Source organism: Bactrocera latifrons, unplaced genomic scaffold (genome assembly GCF_001853355.1).
Source record: "Bactrocera latifrons isolate USDA-ARS-PBARC rearing strain unplaced genomic scaffold, ASM185335v1 scaffold_43, whole genome shotgun sequence".
Taxonomy (NCBI): domain Eukaryota; kingdom Metazoa; phylum Arthropoda; class Insecta; order Diptera; family Tephritidae; genus Bactrocera; species Bactrocera latifrons.
In genome coordinates this window covers 1,707,004-1,727,464 of record NW_017537079.1, presented here as the reverse complement: position 1 = coordinate 1,727,464, position 20,461 = coordinate 1,707,004, and the positions used below count along the sequence as shown (strand labels likewise).

The window sequence follows — 20,461 nt, the reverse complement described above, 5'->3', positions numbered from 1 at the left end:
GGGCTGCATCAATTAATATTGGGTATTTTATGAAATTTTTTGATAGTTAATCTCTCGGGAACAAATATATTATTGATTGATTTAGTATTTTACTTTAATATTGATTTAGTATTTTATTTTAATATTAACATCGTACTGCATTAGATACTAACATGACAACGGCATGTATAAGCAATTATTTCAATAGTTGATTATTTTCAAATTTAAACAAAAACCCAAATAAAATTATTTATATACGAAATATCAAATATCATAATTTCTTTCAGTACATAATATGCTATTTTATTTCTAATAACACTAATAATATGACGCTTCAAATGCATAAATTCCCGTTTTAAAATTATATTTCTTAAAAAAGGCAACTATGCTCTGAACGGGCTACCAAATTTTTGTCTTTACGCTATAAACAGAAATGTCAACTTTGGTCTATAGGAGGTAGATTTTCATCGGTTAACTTATTGGATTTTGTGTCATATGTAATTTATTAATAAAGTTAATAATAATAATGGACTTGTACGATGATATTGACACCAAACCGCGGGCCAGCCAAATTGACGGCTGGTCATCAGGTATCAAAATGCTGCAAACACAATTGGCCATTAAAAAGGCACAAGGACCAAAAGAGCCACCCAAAAAACCGGTAAACTTTGCATATCTATATATTGTCCATTTTTAATATTATTAAAATGTAATAATATCAAGCAGCTGATGACACCAGTGGTCAACTTGCGAGCAAAGAAAATCGCAGCAGAAGCAGAAGCGAACCATTTGAGCAACACGAAAATAGAAACACCTCTATTGACGCCTAAACCAGTTATTACTGCCAAACCTTTGGAGCCAGTAATTGAAAATGCAAAATCAGATGATTGCTGGGATTTTGTAGATGAATATGACCCGGCGTGGCCGAATGAATATGAAAAATTAAAGGACAAAAATCAAAATAAAGAGAAAGATCATAAAGGAAGTGGTGGTACAGGCAGTGGACGAAGTAGTGAACGAAAACGTGGTCGCGGCCGAAATAGCACACGAGATTCATCACCGCCTGTTAAGTTTTCCGGTTTTGGTCAGCGTCAAACTGAAGAAGAGAATTACAGTCCACCTCCTCAAGGATCTGTGTCCAGTAAAGGCGGTGCTGCAATTGCGCCACCACCTTCGCTGCAAGAAATTTCTATTAACAACGAAAACGGTGATGGCTCTTCAAACGTAACCATACCCTACTCCGCAAGCTCTGTTGCTGCAAAAATTATGGCAAAATACGGCTTTAAAGATGGTCAGGGACTGGGCAAACAGGAGCAGGGTATGTCTATGGCCTTGCAGGTGGAAAAGACTTCAAAGCGTGGTGGTCGCATAATACATGAAAAGGATGTGTTTTTGCCACCACCAATAGCCCCTAACAGTCCACCTGCAACCATGGCACCACCAGCAACACCAGCCCCAAGCACGCCCTCCCTAACATTAGCACAAGCCGTTGCTGAAGTCCCACCGCCTGAACCTAGCATTACAGAAATCATGAAAGAGCCCAGCAAAGTGGTTTTGTTACGGGTGATTTCTATGCAAAGTCTAAAGAAAATAGTTTTAATTTCTCTCTTTATTATAGAATATGGTCGGTCCAGGAGATGTTGATGAAGATTTGGAACCTGAAGTTAAAGACGAATGCAATACTAAATATGGCGATGTAGCAAATGTTATAATACACGAGGCATTTGGCACGACCCCAGAAGAAGCAGTGAAAATATTCGTCGAATTTAAACGAATCGAAAGCGCCATTAAAGGTAAACATAATCTTATATTAAGTAACTTCTTTATTACTAAATATTTACTTAAAATATAAATTTTTGTTTAACAGCGGTAGTTGATTTGAATGGACGTTTCTTTGGTGGACGTCAAGTGCGCGCTGGTTTCTACAATTTCGACAAATTCAAAAGTTTTCAATTACACTAAATTGATTAAGAATATATTATCTATTAGGATTTATTTGTAAAATTCTACAGTAAATTAAATAATAACAACCATTAAACTTTTATTAATTGGGATTCATTTAAATTCAAAACTATGGTAGATAATTTTTAGGGTGGTATAAGTTGTTGCGCATTTTTGTGTTTCCAGAGCATTTTACTAGTTAATATGTATGTGTAATTCTAACTTTTAACATTGTCTACTTTCTCATTTTCTATTTAGTCTTAATATTTTTATTTTAATACTTTAATTTTATAAATTGGGGGTCTTTATGTGGAGGTCGGATATCGCCCGATCGGGATCACAAGTAAATGAAATGGTAATAGCATATCTGGGACATACAAAATATAAGTAGAAAAAGTATTTAAGTAAGTGATTATAAGATAAAAATACCAAAAAATACCTTTCTCCTTCGGTAACTTGTTCAACGTGATGTAAATTTTCAGCACCCGAAGTAAATGCGCTAACTCGAGCTTTTTTCGGTTCAATTGCTGACTTGGTCAGATTTCCATTGCTGCCATCAATGAAAATGAAACGACCTCCTTTATAATCTTTTTGATATGTGTTCAAATAAAGTAAAGACGTATAGTGAAAAGATTCATAAGTATCCTGAAAAAAAAAAACGAAACCTCTTGGCACTTTCTTATTTTAATTACATTTATTAACTTGCCTTATCTATATGTTCATGCCAATATTCATCATTCATTGTTCTAGCGGTTGCGTTTGTTAGTCGTGAAAAAAACGTGGGATCCGTTAGATAAAGACTTTCAGCAGGTATTTCAAATTGCTCGGCTATAGCTTTTTTAATTTTGTTTTTGACAGTCTAAAAAATTATGTTAATGTCGTATTAAGAGTTATAGTACATACTTACATTATAAATCGTTAAATGGTGCTCTTTTAATTCGGCTACTACTTTTGGCACACGATACGCATTAACGAATTGTTCCTTATATGAAAGAGCCCCAGTGTGTAAGTTTAAAATGGAAGCACCTCCAGATGAGCCCGCCATAGACAATATGGTACGCGCCAGATTTAAGAGCTTATCCACTTCATCTTCCTCTACCAGCTGATCACTGACAAAGCGACCACACTTCTTTGGTACGCAGTTCGGATATCGACGTATCTCCGCTTTGTAGCTTTTTGAACATTCAAATTTCTGTATCCGCAATAACAGTTTCTCTTTAATTAAGGCAAATTTTGTTTCGTTGCTGTTATGTTGCTGAGAATAAAAATAAACAACAATCATCACAGAAGTTGCTATCACTGCCCGAGTCCATAAACGATGTGTTGAAGCCTGAGTCGCATGCTGCAATTCGGCACTAATATTTGCTCTAATGTTGTTCAAAGTGAAAAATCAATAAATATTTTAATATACTAACGTATTAAATAAAAACTTACAGTTTACTCTGAAGATTTGTAGTGCCACCATTCGTGGTAGGGCTAACATTTTGATCCACCTTTTGCTTATTTCCATTGTTTCTCTGTCTCAAAGAACTTGTCGTCATTTTTATGGCAGTTTAGAGTGTTTTCAAGTGATTTGCTATTCTACAATAGTTACAAACTTAATAGACTACATATGTGCATGTGTAGTGTATGTGTAAATAGTTTGTCCAGTGCCTGCAGAACTGTAATAGTTTGAGTAATTTTAAAAAAATATGAAAGAATATAGAGTGATTTTATTTTTTTAACTGATTTTGTAGGTTATATTTTTTAAGTATTAAAATTACATTATTTTTATTTTTTTCCTAATTTTTATTAACGTATTTTACGCATACATATAGGCGCAATAACAGCTCTGGCCACCCTGTTGGTCATATGGAAAACAGCTGACGATAAGAGCTAGGTAATTTGCTGTAACTTCCCGACTGTCTACTGATAAACACAGTGAAAGGATGTCGCGTTTCAGTGGAGCGCTACAATTAACTGATCTGGATGATTTCATTACTCCTTCACAGGCAAGAATATTTAATTAACATATCCTTATTTAAAAAAAAAAAAATCTTGACAAATATAACAAATAACAGGAATGCGTCAAGCCAGTTCCCATAGAAAAGACCAAGTCGAAAACTGGTGCTAAAATTACCATACAGGGCGATGGTTATTATGAAGAAACTGAGGTATGTATATAAGACTTTTCATTTTCGTTTATCTATATATTATATTTTATTTGCTACAGACTGGTAAGCAAAAACTGCAAAAAGTAGAAATAACACTGCAGGATTGTCTCGCTTGCTCCGGTTGTATCACATCAGCCGAAGGTGTACTTATTACCCAACAAAGTCAAGAGGAACTATTAAGAGTGCTCCAGGAAAATAAAGCATTAAAAAACCAAAATGCCAGCGAAAGCGTGAGTACCATTGTTGTAACAATTTCACCACAGCCTGTAATTAGCTTAGCCCATCGTTACAACTTAAATCCGGCGGAAGCCGCCAAACATTTAAGTGGCTATTTCCGCTCGCTGGGTGCGGATTATGTGCTGAACACAAAAATTGCAGACGACCTAGCTTTGCTTGAGTGTCGTAACGAATTCGTCGAGCGTTTTCGTGACTCCAAAAGCGGGGACACAGCCGCAGTAACACCTCTGCCAATGCTTTCGTCTTCTTGTCCGGGTTGGGTTTGTTATGCAGAGAAAACGCATGGTAATTTCATTTTGCCTTATATTGCTACCACCCGTTCGCCGCAGCAAATAATGGGGGTTCTGGTGAAACAATGGTTAGCAAGAAAATTAGATTGTGCGGCAGAGCGAATATATCATGTAACAGTAATGCCATGCTATGACAAGAAGTTGGAAGCTTCACGCGAGGACTTCTACAGTGATGCAAACAACTCGCGTGATGTGGATTGCGTTATTACGTCAAGTAAGTGAATCAAATAATCTCATTTTTATACATGTCAATGTATTAAAAACATTTTTATATTAAATTTTTGATTGTTTTCAGTTGAAATTGAGCAAATGCTTGTAAGTGCTGATACACCGTTGGATATGTATACACCATTAGAAATTGACTGGCCATGGTACTCTAGGACGCCAGAAGCTTCAGTATGGGCGCACGAATTTTCCACTTCAGGTGGATATGCAGACCACGTCTTTAAATACGCTGCTAAAGAACTCTTTGATGAAGATGTGGAAGTACTGGAGTATAAAAATTTGAGGTATGTTATTAAATTAATGCCAAAAATTAGTATATAGATTAAAATTTGTTTGCCTTAAATATTAGAAATCCAGATTTTCGTGAAATTTCCTTACAACATGATGGTCAGGTAGTACTTAAGTTTGCCATTGCTAATGGTTTCCGCAACATACAAAATTTGGTACAAAAACTTAAACGTGGAAAAGCGCCATACGATTTCGTCGAGGTCATGGCCTGTCCTTCTGGTAAGATTTATTTATTTAACATGTTTATTTTAAATAATTTATAAATTCTCATTTCATTTTAGGTTGTATTAATGGTGGTGCACAAGTGCGACCACCCACAGGCGTTCCAATACATGAATTGAATCAACAGTTAGAAGAGCTTTACAAACAGTTGCCGAAATCTAGACCAGAAAATGAAGATACAAGGCAAATTTACAATAAATTCTTCGATGGTGCACACACTGACAAAGCGAAAATGTTATTACACACCAGCTACCATGCCGTGGAAAAAATGAATACTGCACTTAATATTAAATGGTGAATGCAAATACTTTGACATAAATGCTTAATCGTGGTATTGTATGTGGATTTACACTTTAAGAGGTATCTAAAGTAATAAAAATTATATAAAATGGTTTCTAAATATAAAAGTAAAATTTTATTAACATTCGTTACTTTTAGCAATTCTCATAAGATTTTTTTAAAATAAATATCCCGGAGAAACGATAGTCTAAGTTTGTTATTGGCTGCTTTAGAAGGGATAAGTTACAGCTTTTAAGTTTGTTTTCCGCGTGTAATGTTATAGTATATACTATTTTGTTATCATAAGAACTAACTGAGTATGCATGTGCATATGGGCCAACCAAAGCTATTTTTTTCCTTGGTAAGTTTTACGAATGTCATGGAAACTTCAATGAATTACTACTTTTGGCGCATGTGCAATAATTTATGTTTCACTATTTACATATGCCCCCATATGACGAATTCACAAAACATGATTGGAGTTGTTGTTCGTCTAATTGTTTTATTTCAATATAGTTAGTAGGTGTCGACACAGTCAACACATTTCTGATTCACAGCTACACTGCTACCTTGGTGATAATGGTGACAGGAATTTTGTCCAAAACCACGTAAGCAAGTTAATAATTTCATTATTGGTAGCGGTTTTAGGTAGTCTTATTCACACACACATACGCTAGATCTAAATCAAAGTATATATATTTATGTAGATTTATAAATAATTGTAACTTATATATACATACATATATGTATGTGCTAATGAACGCTGTTTAGTGAGCATTAAAAAAAGGTAATTCAAAAGTTAATTTGGGGGTATGTAATGGGAAAAATAAATAATTTCAACTCTGCCCAAAAAGTTATTTATTATATGTGGTGATTGTGTGGCAGCAATAACTGTCGGCTTTCTAATGGGATGTGGGTTTGAAAGGGGTGAAGAAGTTTGACAGTAAGAAGGTCAAGATTATTCACATACACTTGCAGGACTTAAATTGATGCAGACGTTTAGTGAATATTTAATATTTGCGGCGAAAGTGTAAGGTTAAGTTAATGCGAGGATATTTCGAAGACAATTTATTAAAATTTAAAAAAAAAAAAAGTATCCCAGGATACGGAACTAACGGGAAATATAAACTTAGCAACTACAAATTTGTGTTTGCTGCCTCCTAAAAGTAGGCTATGTGAAATTGCAACGACGCTGCGGAAAATCGAAATTACCTGGAATCGAATGATTGAGTAATAATTGATTTAGAAAAGGAAAAACGCTACACGTTTTGCCATAACGTAACTTCAATTTCAAAACAAGCATATATTATTAAAATCAATAAAAGAAATCGTTTAAACAATTTGAATAGAAATATTTAAATAATCTTAAAGCTAAAAGTTCGACTAGGTAAATATATTTAAATGAAGATATATGTAACTAAATCGTACGTTTGTATTAATATTTCTATCAATAAAGTGCTAGCTAATTTTATTTATGTATAGTACATAAAATATGAATACATATGTACATAAACGTTTTTTATGTCAAATATAAAACTTTTAATTTCCAAACTTTTTTTTTTCCTTTCAGTACTAATTGCAAAATATATATTGCAACTGAAAAATAAAGTAAGAAAATTTGTGGTCTCTTGCCAAAAAAGAAAATTCCAAAACAATTTATCAACCGAATTACAGTGTACTTAAAAGTTATTAGAAATCATCTATATAAGAAACAAGAATGGCCGCACAGAATTCTTTTAATCATTCGTATGGTGTGCCGGCAGTCGCCGCTGTCACTGCTGCCTCAACAAACCCAACAATACCACCCATGGAAGGTGCCAAGCAAAAAGGAGGTGCATCCACTATCCGACGTCTGGATTCTGCTGCACCGAATAAACGCATTATGCCCGCAAATCAATATAATTCTCAAAATCAACAGCAATCACAACGTAAAGAAAATGCTTCACCAAAGCGCTCGCAGGTGGCTCAACGGCAACAACAGCAGCAACAACAATATAGTGACGCTATACAGAATGAGGATAATTTGGAGTATTTCATCAAATTTCCCACACCAAATTATCGCAGCGATGCAATGGATACGGGCGATTCGGACTTCGTATTTGTATACAATGATTCAAATGTTCCTATCGTCATGTTGCTCGGTTGGGCCGGCTGTCAGGATCGTTACCTAATGAAATATTCGAAGATATATGAAGACCGTGGGTAAGTGATGAGATGGGGAGATTTCCTATATTTCGCACTTAGAATGTCAAACATTCATTATATTCATTATTTTATTATATGTTGTTTATTTCTTTTACCATATGTATATATATTTTTTGATGACGTCTCATGTACTCGAGTACGTTTGTACATATGAATATGATAATTTGATAATGATCATTTGGAGCATACTGAAAAACATTGATGTGAATCTAGAATTTTTTTTTAATTGGTTTGAACGCTGAGAAGTATGCCGGAACATATCCCGTTAGATGACATCGACGACAACACTGATAACCCTCACCATCCCAACGGGGACTGATAATCGTTACAACAACAACAACATGCCGGAACATACATAATTGTAAATTATCAAATTACATGCAATATTGTTATGAAATAATATTAATTCATAATGGTAACATGTTATTGGAAGAAAAAATCTGCAAAAAAAAAATGTTGCAAAGTTCCGAAACCCCGCGAACTGCCTTCAGGCATATGGGAGTTGTTCTCGATCTCCCAACACTTAAGTTCTTAAGTTAATTACTATACCTACATTCGTTTTCTGTACATAATAATTACATCAATTTATTTTGTTGCGGCCAATTTATTAATTTATTAATATAAACTCTATTTAGCTCACCTTTCGAGTTTTATTTCACTCACAAAATGAATTTCCTTTTAGCTTAATTACCGTTCGTTATACGGCTCCAGTGGATACGCTCTTTTGGAAACGCACCGCAATGATTCCTATTGGTGAAAAAATACTGAAACTAATGTATGATATGAATTTTGATTCACATCCGGTGATTGTGCATATATTTTCGAATGGCGGCGCTTACCTTTATCAACACATATCGTTAGCTATGCGTAAACATAAGACGCCCATACAAATACGTGGCATGATTTTTGATTCTGCACCTGGTGAGCGTCGCATTTTGGGCTTATATCGTGCTGTGACAGCAATTTATGGAAAAGAGCGGAAGAAATGCCATTCTGTAACGGCACTAATTATAACTTTAACTTTAAGCATTATGTGGTTTGTTGAGGTGAGTAGGCTAAACACACGAGCACGGCATTTTTCTGGTTTAAATAACTGCAAATATTATGCTATCATGATTTATAAAATATAATATTTACTAGGAAACGTTTGCCGCTTTTAAAAGTTTGTTTTTCAAATCTGAACCGGTACAAACAAATCCCTTTAGCGATTTGAAAAACGAGGCCACACAATTTCCACAATTGTTTGTTTATTCAAAGGGAGACGTAGTGATTCCTTATCAGGTACGTATTTCACATCAATCTAATTTTTTATATAATAATAATTTTATACGAATTTTTGAATGCAGGACATTGAAAAATTTATTAAAATACGACAAGAGCGTGGTGTGGATGTATCAGCTGCATGTTTTGAAGATGCCGAACATGTAAAAATTTTTACAAAATATCCGTCACAGTACATCCATTGCGTATGTTCATTTATCAACAATTGTTTATCACGGCCTTATAAGGGCGGTAATGGTTTGGAGACGGTCACTGACAGTGGCTCACCAACCAGTTCAATTCGTTCTATACTGGGTGCTAATTCCTCTAAATATGATTAAAGAAAATATTATATGAACCGTTATTTATAACGCGGATAAATTACTTAATTTCAACTTTTTAGTTATCACGAGTGTGAAGTATTGATCGAAAGTAGCATCTGGAAAGATGAAGTATGTGTGAGCAGCTTACATACTTTTGCAATATTTTAATATTGTTAGTGCACAATATAAAATAAATAATCTGCGTTACTAACTAGAATATAATTTTACTATTTGATTATTTAAAGCGAAAGCAAAAATATAGCTTTATTACTTTTTGATCACAAAAGTATTATTAGTTTATGTAGTAAACCTTCAAATTGTGATACTTATAGACGAACACAAAAACAAATTATAGATTTGACACTTGTATGAGTGGATTTCAAATCGTTTTATTCAAACACGTACAATTAAATATTTTCCTATTTAATATAAATACTTACTTGCTTACTTACTGAACAAAAGTTATGTATATGGCTTTAAGTATAAGTGAATGAATTTAAATAAATGCCTGTTCCGCAGGAAAAATTTTAAGGTGAATATATGTTGTAGCAACTGACTTGTTCGGAATAACTTTTTGGTTAGATACGAAATCAAAATATTAATATAAATGTATATATAGTTTTACTAGTGTTAACTAATCTTTGCCTAGGAAGAAAGTTATCTCTTTCACTGTTAATGTATCTTTAAAAAATAAATTAGTATATAAAAATATAAACGTTTCCTGAGAAGAATGTTTTGGAAGAAATACACCTTCTTTTGTGTTCCATTTACAATCGTTTCACTAGCAACTTTTGTAGCAACCTGCAACCTTTTTATTATACACTCAATTCCAACCGCTAAAGGTAAACAAATATATTAGGTCTATTAAAATTAAATAAATGGCTAAACATCATCCAGATTTAATCTTTTGTCGTAAGCAACCTGGAGTTGGTAAGTTTTAAATTTTTAAAGATTTTAAGTTTTGTAATGTTTATTTAAATATATAGCTATCGGCCGATTGTGCGAAAAATGTGATGGCAAATGTGTTATTTGTGATTCCTATGTTCGACCATGCACATTAGTACGTATTTGCGATGAATGTAATTACGGATCTTATCAGGGGCGTTGTGTTATTTGTGGCGGACCAGGTGTTTCCGATGCTTATTATTGTAAAGAGTGCACAATACAGGAAAAAGACGTAAGTGTTCATACATACGTGGAATTTAACATGCAATACAATAACAATTTTTTAGCGCGATGGTTGTCCCAAAATTGTAAATCTTGGAAGCTCTAAAACAGATCTGTTCTACGAAAGGAAAAAATATGGTTTTAAGCAAAAGTATGTGTAGTTACATTTTTAAATTCTTCCTTCATTACTAACGTATTTTTTAATGTTTTATTTTCAGCTATTAGCATTGGATATTATAATTTCCTATATTTTATACTTTAATCCACAAAATATATAAATTTAGCAAACAGACATATAATATACCTCAAATCAAAGAATAAAAATGTGAATTCATCTAAAATGATTACTACTTTATTTTTTATTTGAAATGCATACAAGTACGATTAGAGTAATAGTTTAAGTTTAATAATTTTATGCTTGCACAGCTTCGTCTCCACTCAGTGAATACTGTAAACAAAGTTTATCGAATTCTGTTGACTTCTTTTCTAAATCGGTAACAAATTCACTTTTTGGATGAAATTGTTTCAATTGTTCCCAATAACGAGCAATCGTTTCATGCGACTTTCCAGTCAAGTGGGCCAGCACCATCATGTTGATTAGTGTATCGTAATCATTGTGCTTTTTAGTCAAAGCATCACGTAAAACAGCTTCTGCTTCTTCATACCGTTCCAAACCCAAGTGGACGACTGCCTGACCATTTAGAAGCAATGGTGTTGGATTATGTTTTTCACAAAATTCTTGAAAAATATGGAATGCATCTTGCATCTGTTCAGTGCCAAGGCTTAGTGCAATCCATGCTTGAGCCAGCTGTGTTAAGGTGGCGTCATCTGAGATTTCTTGCATTTTAGCTACCAGTTGTTTTGCCAAATCAATACGATTCAATCTCAATAAACATTGTACAGATAAAGCCATTGACTCAAGGTTTGTTGATCCATGTAAAATTTTTAAGGCATTTTCAAATTGTCCATCATAGCAATAAACAATGGCGGTGGCGATATGCCAAATATTAGTTTCATCCTCTTCGCTAGCAACTTTATCAGTTAGCTTGTCAAGTATGCTTTCAATTTTTGCAGGCTGTTCAAAGGCTTCATTCACATAACGTAATGCTAGTAAAGCAGTGCTGTTATTCTCCTTTATATCAGTTGCGATGAGGCGGCCAGAATCGATAGCCAAGTATGAGAGGTACATATACGAGAGTAGCTCTATGGTGGCAGTACCTTGTTCGGGAAGCACAAAGTTAATAGAGCCCATAAAATTTCCGATATAGTATTCATTTCGTGCGTAAAATAATGTAGAATTGGTGTCTTCTTCGTTTTGCACTGCTTTGCTCATTATGGTAATAATTGTTTTGAATATTAATGAAAATTTATTATTTTTCGGTGTTCAATATAATTTGGTCCCAAATGACGTGTAACAAAAACAATGTCAATGTAGTGTCAATTCAAATTGGCTATTCACAATCATGGCACATTTTAAAACAGGGTGTATAATAATTTGTTTTTGCTGAATATATAGACATATACATATATCTATTACTATGCTTATACAAAGTTATGCACAATATGTTTTAAATCAATTAAATAAAAAAAATTAACCCAAAAAGATCTTTGTAATTACAAATAAAGATATTTCCTTGGAAATTAGTTTTTGCTAAATTTACTGGCTTGTGATCTTCATATTTTTAGATAATTGTTAAATAAAACGTAAAGCCAGAGCAAGAATGAAGATGCTTACACTAACTTTTAATTTGATTTTGTTTTTATTGTGGAGTTTTCTATTATACATCGCCTTCAGTTATTTACTACACTAAATGTTTTAGTAAGTATGTATTTATCTCTGAACCTTTCACAGGCACATTTTCTATTATATCAAAATGATCATAGCCCTCAAATAATTTAAATTCGATTTCTAGACCAGTCTCTCTCAATTTCTTTGTAAATGCTAGAGACTGTCCTTTAAATGTTTCACTGTCATTTTCCGCTACTAAAACGTGTATACGTATTTGTATTTGTTTCGCTAACTCGATGAATTCTTCATCCAATTTCCAACAAATTGGTGAGAGTTCTTCGGCGCTTACTAAATCCAAGTTCAATATGTTCGCCGGGTTAACGCTTGGCAAATTCCATAATTCACGTAAATCAAAAACGCCACTGATCAAGAAAAACGACACCGTATTGTCAACAAAAGGTAATCTTAGTAAGCTGTTATTGAACAATAGCGTCATCATGTAGGCACCAGCTGAATGACCACTTATTGATATTTTACTGAAAATTTAAATAACAAGTTAAAAGTGAACAAATTTTCATTTTAAGATACCTCGCTTTAGTATCGCTTGCATATGCGTACAACCACTCAAAGAAGTGTTTAAATTGTTCGTTAAGTGTGGCGAGTGACACGGAGGGGCATAAATTGTAATCAACTGCAATTACACGAAAGTCTTGTTCCACTAAAGGTTCTACGAAAGAACCAGAAGTACTTCTATCCAATTCTTGCCAGTAGCCACCGTGTATATAAACGAAAATTGGTGTCCCTGTATACATACATACATATGTATGTACACATAAAAAAGTAAGATTAGTATAATTCATATATTTTTTCTTCATATCATACCGTTTTCCGTATCCTTATAATATATGTCTACAATTCGGTTATCTACTGTACTGTTTTTATTGCTTTTAAAGCTCTTTCCATAAGAAACATCACGGCGAACTTTATATTTTGCGAGTGCCGATTCAGTTTCTAAAAATAAAAGTTTTGACTATATATGGATTATAAGTATATAATCAAAGCACCCACGCTCCGTTGTGACCTTTAGAAAATGCTCGATTACTGCTTTATCAGGCTCCTCGGCTTCTAAAAAACGCTTTGAATTCTTTGTGGGTGAATATTCCTTACTCAAATCAATTGCATTTCTTTCACCACCACCATTTATTGTATACATTTCTAATTGTTACACCAGCTGCAGTCACTACTTAATAATGCTCTTAAAATTTCTGAAATCTTTAAAGAAGCCTTATCAATCTAAGCATATATGCTTAGAGTGCATGTTTGGTGCAAATTTACTACATACACATAGTTGTAGTCAAAGCATGCATATATATACACATGCATATCAACATCTAAAATGCAAAATAACGTAACATCACTTTTCATAAATTTACAAGTGAAGTAAAAACGATATAATAGAAACCACTCATATTGAAACAAAATATGTGTTTTGGTTATAAAATTGTTAGATATTGGATATATGGGAGAGTGGAAGCTTAAACGTTTATAATATTTACATACATATACATATGTAGTGGATCGTAAGCAATAGAAACTCAATTTCGAATGATGATACGTTGTTTTGCATTTTAAATAACGATTTGTAGATTCTTTGCCAGACAGACACAAATCTCAGGAACGATAGAATGCATGACTGGTGTAAAATTACCATATACATATGCATAGTTGATGCGGCCACATACATATACATATACATACATATGTATATTTTTCTTATCATACCGGTTTTTGCATTATCTGTTAAAATTTGGCGACAATTTTTATTTTTATACCCTATGAAGAGTATACAGTGATCAACTGAATCGATTTGGCCGTGTTTGTCTGTATTTATGAAAACTACTCCCTAATTTTTTAGATATTGAACTGAAATTTTGCGCTATCGTTTTTTGACCAAGAAGCCGATCATTTGCCAATATCGCATCACTATATGATATAGCTGCAATACAAACTAACTGCTCAAAATTAAGTGCTCGTAGGAAACAATTTTTTATTTGACTAGACATCTTCAACAAATTTTGCACAGATTATTGTGCAGTTCAACATTGCAATTTCGGAACAAATTGTACAGTTCGGGCCACTATACATGAAAGAGCTTTTGATGTTTTAAGAAATGCAACTGTCGAGCCTCTTATTGGTGCAGCCGAAGTAAATGTTATTCTTTGCTTTTATTGCAAATAATTGGAATTTACTGTTGAAAAGTAAAACAATTTAAATATCTATATTGTATATATAAATTCTTAAAATTTATTGCCGTTTAGTGTTTGAAATAATTACGCATACGATCAAATGTGCTTAGGCCTAAAGAGATTTTAAAAAATATATGCTTTCTTTATACATATTAATTATAACTAATACATGTTAGACACATTAAAGTATATAGTAGATTATGTTTGACGTACAAATAATTTGTAGTTATATTTAGACATAGAGAATACATTTACTTAACACTTGTTCGCTCGGCACCTGCATTCTCACTGCATATTATTTTAATGTGTTTGTTTTCTCTTTTAATTTATGATTAATTACTTAAATTTTTACGTTAATTTACAATTTACAGTTAAAAAATTTTTTTTTGTTATTGTTACATTAGTATGGACATAACTGCCAAATTTTTGCCAAATTTAATTTTTCAGTTACATTTTTAGTGCCTACGCGCAATATAAAGATGGATGTGTCAAATGTAACAAACATATCCACACCGCACATGATCGCTACTATATTATTATGAAAAAGTATAATAGCAATAACAAATGCAAAATTGAGTACGTTCGAATTCTGTAAAAATATATAATTTTTTTTGCTCAGGCCTATCACGAAAACAGCTTAATTAAGTGAAATAAATAAATATGTCACGATTTCTTTATATAAAAAATTGTTTAACAAAAGTATACGTATGTATGTATATGTGTGATCCTAAAGTCTATTTACAACCTACATATATATAGTAAGTATACGGTTCCGCGCTTCGAAAGAGATATTTAGCAACTTTCGCACAAAAAAAAAAAGTAATTCGAGTTGCAAGATATATTGCAGGTATGGCAAAGTACATATTCAAATGAATTAATAAAAGTTGAATAACTAGAATTAATTGGGATAGCAAGTTTTTGGAATTATGTTTAGTTTAAGTTGTTCTTAAAAATGTACACCATTGTACAAATCGGCTAAGTTAGATTTCTACATGAGAGTAGCGCTGTAAACTATTTGGTTTGCAAATTAAATAAATTAATTTCACCTTAATGTTAAACAATAGCTATGCTACTATGCCCTCTATATATACACACACACAATATATTTAGTAGCTTTTGTGCAATCAACTTAAGTAAGTTGTTGCAACGCTTTCAGCCATAACTACGATTCCTCATCGGAAATTACTATTTCTGCCACTGTGCGTTGTTTTTTTATTTCTTTCACTGTTGTGTTTGGGGTTTTCGTCTGCACCGTAGTGCAATTTGTCTCCTTTCTAACTATACTACTGCCTTCAGTATCCATAATATTTACATTTTTTAAGCTGGAAACGGAAACAATTTTTATAGTTGCTGCTTGCGCTATTGCTGTAGGATTATTGGCGTTGCTTTGTGTGACATCAAGCTTTGTACGCCCATTTGCAATGGCTATCGTCGTTTGTCTGCTATCAATGTCCTTTGTTGCCATAGTTGAATTGATGGTGGCCTTTTGTTGATCGTTGGCTAATGGATCTGCAGTCTTTTGTCTCACCAAATTGTTATTTACAGTATAATTTGTTTGTATTGCTGCGGAGCTTTCTCTAACAGTTTTTGTAACTGTGACAGCTTTTTGTATGTTCACCAAATCTGCTTTAGCTACAGTTTTCGTTTTTGTACTCGCCGCATCATCAGTTGGTGAAGGTTCCGTTGTAATTTTGTTAACTGGTCCTTTAGAATCTTCCTCAACTTCTTCTTTCGCTTCTTCTGTGGAACTGTTTATAACAATTTCAATATCAGATTCAACGTCTGACAGTATACCATTAGCTAGCTTCTCTACATCGGCCTCTAAATCACTACCATTCACTTGTTCTTCATCGTCCTCCTCATCTTCATCATCATCATCATCGTCTTCATCAGTATCTAATGTGTCATCATTGTCTTTTCTCCCATCTTTATTACTTAAAATATCGCCACTTTCGTTTTTGTGTTTGCTTTTCCGCAACGCCGCAATTTTCGCCGCATTGGCACTGGTGCTAGCAACCGCATCGTCATCCTCAGCATTATCCTCATTCGTTAGGACCTTCGCAACTTTTGCCTGACGTGCTTCCTTTAATTCCTCCTTGATCATATCTTGTTCACGCGCATATCTGTAAGTATATAAAAAAAATGCATAATTTTTAATAAACTTTACGGTTATTGTATAGAAAAATACAAAATATTCAACTTACTTTTCAATGACGTCACTTATGCGTGTTCGTTTCTTTTGATTCTCACTTAGTTTTGCTTGCAGTGATGCATCAATAGTGGCCGGATCCTTTTCGTGTGCTGTAAAATGTGTTACGGTCTCATAGAGATCAGTTTTACGACGCGACTGCAACAACTTTCCAACCTTTACGAAGGCATCATGCGCTTTACGAAAAAAAAAAAATAAACATAATAAACAATAATAAAAAATGCGTTATTTTATTTTCCCACTTTTTAAAATAATTTATAAACAATAACACAAGTATTACACGGCTTACGGCTGCAACACCGACGGGGACTCACCGATGCGCTTCATTTCGAAATTTGCCAAAGCATAGTCATACTGCCTATTGCAGTGCTCGAGCATACGAAGTACGTCGAAATAATCGGGAAACTCCTTCGTGCGATTTATGTACGCCTGCAATGTCTTATTGAACTGCGTATACGTTGTGCCATTAAAATGTATGGGCTTTTTTACCAAACGATGTGCATTCTTGCTCTCACCGGTAAGATCACAAATTTTCTCGTATATCTAGAGATTACAATGTAATGGTAACAATTATTATTATTTATTATATATTATATATTTTATGAATAAAAAAGTTTTCATGTAAGAAATCGATTTTGATCGGTCAGTTTGTATTTCAACTATATGATGTAGTGGTCTAATCTGAACATTTTGCGCGGAGATTGTAGCGCTGCCTCATATAAAATAATCTTTGCAAAATTTCCTTGAGATATCTTTTTATATAAAAAAAGTTTTCTATACAAAAAATTGAGTCTGATTGATCAGTTTATATGTCAGCTATATGCTATAGTAAATCAGAAAAATCTTTATACATACATAATTAATAGGGTCTCTGACGTTTCCTTTTTGTGCGTTATAGCATAATCTTCGTGGCAAAAAGTGAACTTACTCTACTTTGCAATATATTATACTTCATACCTGACATGCGCGTTTTTTGAAACGCTCCACTTGCAGATAACTGGAATCTTCTTCATCCCAATCCACCTCAGCAGACTCTAATACCTCAATACGCTTTGTAAGTATATACAACGCTTTATTCAACTTCTTGATCTGCTCATCGGTATGTTTATTGCCAGTACTGCTAATGTCTTCAACAGGTGGCTCACTATCCTCGCAGCCAACAGCAGTGTCTTTTTCTTTATCCTTCTCACCACTTGGGCTACCACTTTTCTCTTCGTCTTTTACCGACACCTCCAGCAACGTTTCCTTATTCTTACTACGTACTTTTAGCTCATCAACTATTGTCTTTAGGTGCAAATACACTAAATCCGGTTCTTCTTGTATATTTGTTATCACCGTACGCAAATTCTTGCCAAAGCCTTTAGAACGCACGAAATCGGGATGGACGTTATAATAATATTTGATTAATTTCGTCTTGACAAGCTTTTCCATATCCGCCGACGTATCCGCCTCGCGGCACACCTTTAACAACTCCTCATAATCACTGGTGAGCGGCAGTCGCTCTTCAGTCGTTTTGCCACTTTTTTCATTAGCAACCGGAGTTGTACCATTATCAGGTTGTTGTTCTATTTTAGCATCGCCGTTTGTAATTGAAGTGTTGGACTTATTTTTCACCGATTTTGCTTGTGTCGGTGATATTGTAGGTGAAATTGTAATAATTTCATTGCGAAGCGAAGTGTTTGTCTTTTCAGGTGATTCTGTTAAGTCTATTTTCAGTGGAAAAGTAGATTTAATAAAAGTTGATTTTGTTGTTGTCTCTGGCGCTTTGGAAGTTTTTAATAATTGAGTCTTTGATGCGTTTTTAACTGGTTCCACAAACGTCGTTGATGTGGGCGGTTGCGTTTTAGTATTGTTGATATTAGGCAATAGTTCTAATACTAAATCATCATCTTTAAAATTTTTACCGGTTGTCGTTGGGGTAGCGGCGCGTTTTAGCCATGCTTCGTCGTTTTTACGTAATAATGTTGTCGGCTTAACACGACGAACTCCTCCCGCTGGTGCATTCGTAGAAGCCGGTGTTGTTGTAATTGAGGCTGAAGCTGTAGTCATGCCCACCGTTACTAGCGACGTGGCCGGTGTGATTGCTATTGGAACTATAGGTGCTGCCGAAGTTTTGACTTTTGGTGGATAACTTAACAAACTATTGCTATTTGCTTTGTTAATCGTTGGACTCATTTGTGTGGCAAGACTATTTACATATGCGATGCGTGGTCCCGTACATGATTGTTGCAATGCGACTGGTGTGGCTAATAAACTAGCTGCGGATGCCGAAGCTATCGATGTCGTAGTTAGATTTCCACTAACAACATTGTTATTGCTATTTTTTGGTGGTAACATAATTTTAAAGTTATTATTAATATTTTTATTACTATTGCTAGTATTGCTACTGTTGTTCGTATTGTTGTTGATGTTTGTATTAATGCTGCTGGTCAATTGTGTGCGCGCCGCTGTAACCGATGTGGACGGCGGCAAACTACAAGTTGTATGCATCAATTTTGGACTGAACAACTGATGGTCACTGAACGTTGTAGCCGCACTATGTGGTGGAGTGGCTAGCAATTGAAGCGGTGGTGTGGCGCCAGCTGCCATCGACTGCACGGATGATATTAATGGCATCAGCGTAGTATTTGATGTGGAAGTTGTTGTAATGTTGCTGGGACTGATCGTAGCGGGTGGTGTACTTATTTTTCGCACTTGTGAATCAAGTTTCAGTGTGTGCTGTGGGTTTTGTAGTTGCTGCTGCTGCAATTTTGGCGGATTATGCTGTTGCTGTTTTGATTTCTGCAACTTTGGTGGCTGTGGTTGTTGCTGTAGTGGCATTTTCAATTGTTGGGTAGGTGACGATGTTGTCGATAAGCGCTTACGTAACACAGTCGGTGATGGCTGTAGTTGTGGTAATTGTGATAAATGTGGTAATTGTTGTTGTTGCTGCTGCTGTTTGTTCACGATCTGTTGTTGTTGTGGGTGATGTTTTGTGTTTAGCGTTTGTGTTAAATGTCTTGGTGGCGTGGGTGATTGTCTTTCCTTCAAACTGGTTATCGCAGTATTTGCATTAATTTTTAAAAGACTTGTCGCAGCAGTCTTTGACAAAATTAATTTACTGGTGGCAGCTACTGTTTCCGCCGAAATTTTTGCTGCTGTCTCTGTATTTGACACGGTAATTCGGCCAACAGCATTGCTGTTAGTAATATTGGATGAACCAACATCAACAGGACTGCGTCGTGTGATTGTTATGCCGCTGGGTATTGGACGTGGTTTTGTTTTTTTATGTTTTAGTTGATTTGTTGTCACATTTGCAGAACATTTTGTGGCGGTTCCCTTTATGGGTGTTATCGTGGCTGGAATTGATGGAGCAATAAACGCTTTCTTTGTTGGTACCTAAGAGAACAAACATTTTTTTAAACAATTATCAGAGAAATCTATAGCATATGAGAAAATATTACAAACGTGTATAAAAAATTTGGGCGAAACTCTACTAATGCCACTCTAAAACTATAATTTTTAAATTGAAATTAATTAAATTTTATTGATTATAAAATAAACATTTAATATATTGACAAGCTTTCTTTGATAAACTTAATTTAAATTACATATGTACATATTTTTTTATTTTTCAACCTGCTTCTGGAGAAAATAGTTCGAGCTGCAGAACTAAATAGAGAAGGTACCATCTTCTATAAGAGTGTACAGCTGCTGGCGTATGCCGAT

The 20,461-nt window shown here is 34.2% G+C and overlaps 8 protein-coding genes across 8 annotated transcripts in view; 4 read left to right on the top strand and 4 right to left on the bottom strand.

Annotated features, from left to right (window-relative positions):
- Positions 1–339: 339 nt before the first annotated feature.
- On the top strand, positions 340–2,023 carry LOC108972828 (splicing factor 45). The gene is made up of 4 exons (XM_018939659.1): positions 340–640; positions 706–1,542; positions 1,598–1,772; positions 1,847–2,023. The coding sequence occupies exons 1-4, from the start codon at positions 506–508 to the stop codon at positions 1,939–1,941; spliced, it is 1,242 nt and encodes a 413-aa protein (XP_018795204.1). The 5' UTR covers positions 340–505; the 3' UTR covers positions 1,942–2,023.
- Positions 2,016–3,539, bottom strand: LOC108972829 (2-oxoglutarate and iron-dependent oxygenase domain-containing protein 3-like). Its single transcript, XM_018939660.1, has 5 exons — positions 3,355–3,539; positions 2,828–3,287; positions 2,627–2,779; positions 2,360–2,565; positions 2,016–2,287 (listed from the first exon to the last, which is right to left on the bottom strand). The coding sequence occupies exons 1-5, from the start codon at positions 3,459–3,461 to the stop codon at positions 2,209–2,211; spliced, it is 1,005 nt and encodes a 334-aa protein (XP_018795205.1). The 5' UTR covers positions 3,462–3,539; the 3' UTR covers positions 2,016–2,208.
- A 259-nt stretch (positions 3,540–3,798) lies between these two features.
- On the top strand, positions 3,799–5,820 carry LOC108972827 (probable cytosolic Fe-S cluster assembly factor GI11683). Its single transcript, XM_018939658.1, has 6 exons — positions 3,799–3,911; positions 3,981–4,073; positions 4,133–4,814; positions 4,896–5,109; positions 5,175–5,332; positions 5,395–5,820. Exons 1-6 carry the CDS (start codon positions 3,849–3,851, stop codon positions 5,631–5,633), a joined length of 1,449 nt encoding a protein of 482 aa, XP_018795203.1. The 5' UTR covers positions 3,799–3,848; the 3' UTR covers positions 5,634–5,820.
- Positions 5,821–6,600: 780 nt separating this feature from the next.
- Positions 6,601–9,882, top strand: LOC108972813 (transmembrane protein 53). Its single transcript, XM_018939639.1, has 5 exons — positions 6,601–7,001; positions 7,185–7,816; positions 8,502–8,865; positions 8,960–9,100; positions 9,166–9,882. Exons 2-5 carry the CDS (start codon positions 7,332–7,334, stop codon positions 9,418–9,420), a joined length of 1,245 nt encoding a protein of 414 aa, XP_018795184.1. The 5' UTR covers positions 6,601–7,001; positions 7,185–7,331; the 3' UTR covers positions 9,421–9,882.
- Positions 9,883–10,216: 334 nt separating this feature from the next.
- LOC108972846 (uncharacterized protein CG9548) lies at positions 10,217–10,913 on the top strand. The gene is made up of 4 exons (XM_018939687.1): positions 10,217–10,332; positions 10,389–10,579; positions 10,635–10,720; positions 10,788–10,913. Exons 1-4 carry the CDS (start codon positions 10,281–10,283, stop codon positions 10,792–10,794), a joined length of 336 nt encoding a protein of 111 aa, XP_018795232.1. The 5' UTR covers positions 10,217–10,280; the 3' UTR covers positions 10,795–10,913.
- Positions 10,900–12,041, bottom strand: LOC108972845 (coatomer subunit epsilon). The gene has a single exon (XM_018939684.1). The coding sequence runs from the start codon at positions 11,900–11,902 to the stop codon at positions 10,982–10,984; it is 921 nt and encodes a 306-aa protein (XP_018795229.1). The 5' UTR covers positions 11,903–12,041; the 3' UTR covers positions 10,900–10,981.
- Positions 12,042–12,316: 275 nt separating this feature from the next.
- LOC108972844 (kynurenine formamidase) lies at positions 12,317–13,579 on the bottom strand. Its single transcript, XM_018939683.1, has 4 exons — positions 13,367–13,579; positions 13,181–13,309; positions 12,887–13,100; positions 12,317–12,834 (listed from the first exon to the last, which is right to left on the bottom strand). The coding sequence occupies exons 1-4, from the start codon at positions 13,509–13,511 to the stop codon at positions 12,372–12,374; spliced, it is 951 nt and encodes a 316-aa protein (XP_018795228.1). The 5' UTR covers positions 13,512–13,579; the 3' UTR covers positions 12,317–12,371.
- A 1,721-nt stretch (positions 13,580–15,300) lies between these two features.
- The window catches only part of LOC108972842 (FK506-binding protein 5), a 7,433-nt gene continuing 2,272 nt past the window's right edge, over positions 15,301–20,461 (bottom strand). Inside the window, exons 2-5 of the mRNA XM_018939681.1 lie at positions 17,711–20,131; positions 17,068–17,296; positions 16,749–16,929; positions 15,301–16,667 (exon numbers count right to left, since the gene is read on the bottom strand). Coding sequence (XP_018795226.1) covers positions 15,707–16,667; positions 16,749–16,929; positions 17,068–17,296; positions 17,711–20,131 — 3,792 coding nt within the window. The 3' untranslated portion in view covers positions 15,301–15,706. The remainder of the gene's footprint in view (positions 16,668–16,748; positions 16,930–17,067; positions 17,297–17,710; positions 20,132–20,461) is intronic.

Coding starts and splice junctions, on each gene's coding strand:
- LOC108972827 (XM_018939658.1), top strand. CDS start 3,849: ATGTCGCGTTTCAGTGGAGCGCTACAATTAACTGATCTGGATGATTTC. Junction 3,912..3,980: donor ATTTCATTACTCCTTCACAG/GCAAGAATATTT, acceptor AACAAATAACAG/GAATGCGTCAAGCCAGTTCC. Junction 5,110..5,174: donor CTGGAGTATAAAAATTTGAG/GTATGTTATTAA, acceptor CTTAAATATTAG/AAATCCAGATTTTCGTGAAA.
- LOC108972845 (XM_018939684.1), bottom strand. CDS start 11,902: ATGAGCAAAGCAGTGCAAAACGAAGAAGACACCAATTCTACATTATTT.
- LOC108972829 (XM_018939660.1), bottom strand. CDS start 3,461: ATGACGACAAGTTCTTTGAGACAGAGAAACAATGGAAATAAGCAAAAG. Junction 2,566..2,626: donor GGCATGAACATATAGATAAG/GCAAGTTAATAA, acceptor TTTTTTTTTCAG/GATACTTATGAATCTTTTCA. Junction 2,288..2,359: donor CAAGTTACCGAAGGAGAAAG/GTATTTTTTGGT, acceptor TGTATGTCCCAG/ATATGCTATTACCATTTCAT.
- LOC108972813 (XM_018939639.1), top strand. CDS start 7,332: ATGGCCGCACAGAATTCTTTTAATCATTCGTATGGTGTGCCGGCAGTC. Junction 7,817..8,501: donor AAGATATATGAAGACCGTGG/GTAAGTGATGAG, acceptor ATTTCCTTTTAG/CTTAATTACCGTTCGTTATA. Junction 8,866..8,959: donor GCATTATGTGGTTTGTTGAG/GTGAGTAGGCTA, acceptor AATATTTACTAG/GAAACGTTTGCCGCTTTTAA.
- LOC108972844 (XM_018939683.1), bottom strand. CDS start 13,511: ATGTATACAATAAATGGTGGTGGTGAAAGAAATGCAATTGATTTGAGT. Junction 13,101..13,180: donor TTATAAGGATACGGAAAACG/GTATGATATGAA, acceptor GTATGTATACAG/GGACACCAATTTTCGTTTAT. Junction 12,835..12,886: donor GCAAGCGATACTAAAGCGAG/GTATCTTAAAAT, acceptor TTAAATTTTCAG/TAAAATATCAATAAGTGGTC.
- LOC108972828 (XM_018939659.1), top strand. CDS start 506: ATGGACTTGTACGATGATATTGACACCAAACCGCGGGCCAGCCAAATT. Junction 641..705: donor AAGAGCCACCCAAAAAACCG/GTAAACTTTGCA, acceptor AATATCAAGCAG/CTGATGACACCAGTGGTCAA. Junction 1,773..1,846: donor AATCGAAAGCGCCATTAAAG/GTAAACATAATC, acceptor TTTGTTTAACAG/CGGTAGTTGATTTGAATGGA.
- LOC108972846 (XM_018939687.1), top strand. CDS start 10,281: ATGGCTAAACATCATCCAGATTTAATCTTTTGTCGTAAGCAACCTGGA. Junction 10,333..10,388: donor TCGTAAGCAACCTGGAGTTG/GTAAGTTTTAAA, acceptor TTAAATATATAG/CTATCGGCCGATTGTGCGAA. Junction 10,580..10,634: donor GCACAATACAGGAAAAAGAC/GTAAGTGTTCAT, acceptor ACAATTTTTTAG/CGCGATGGTTGTCCCAAAAT.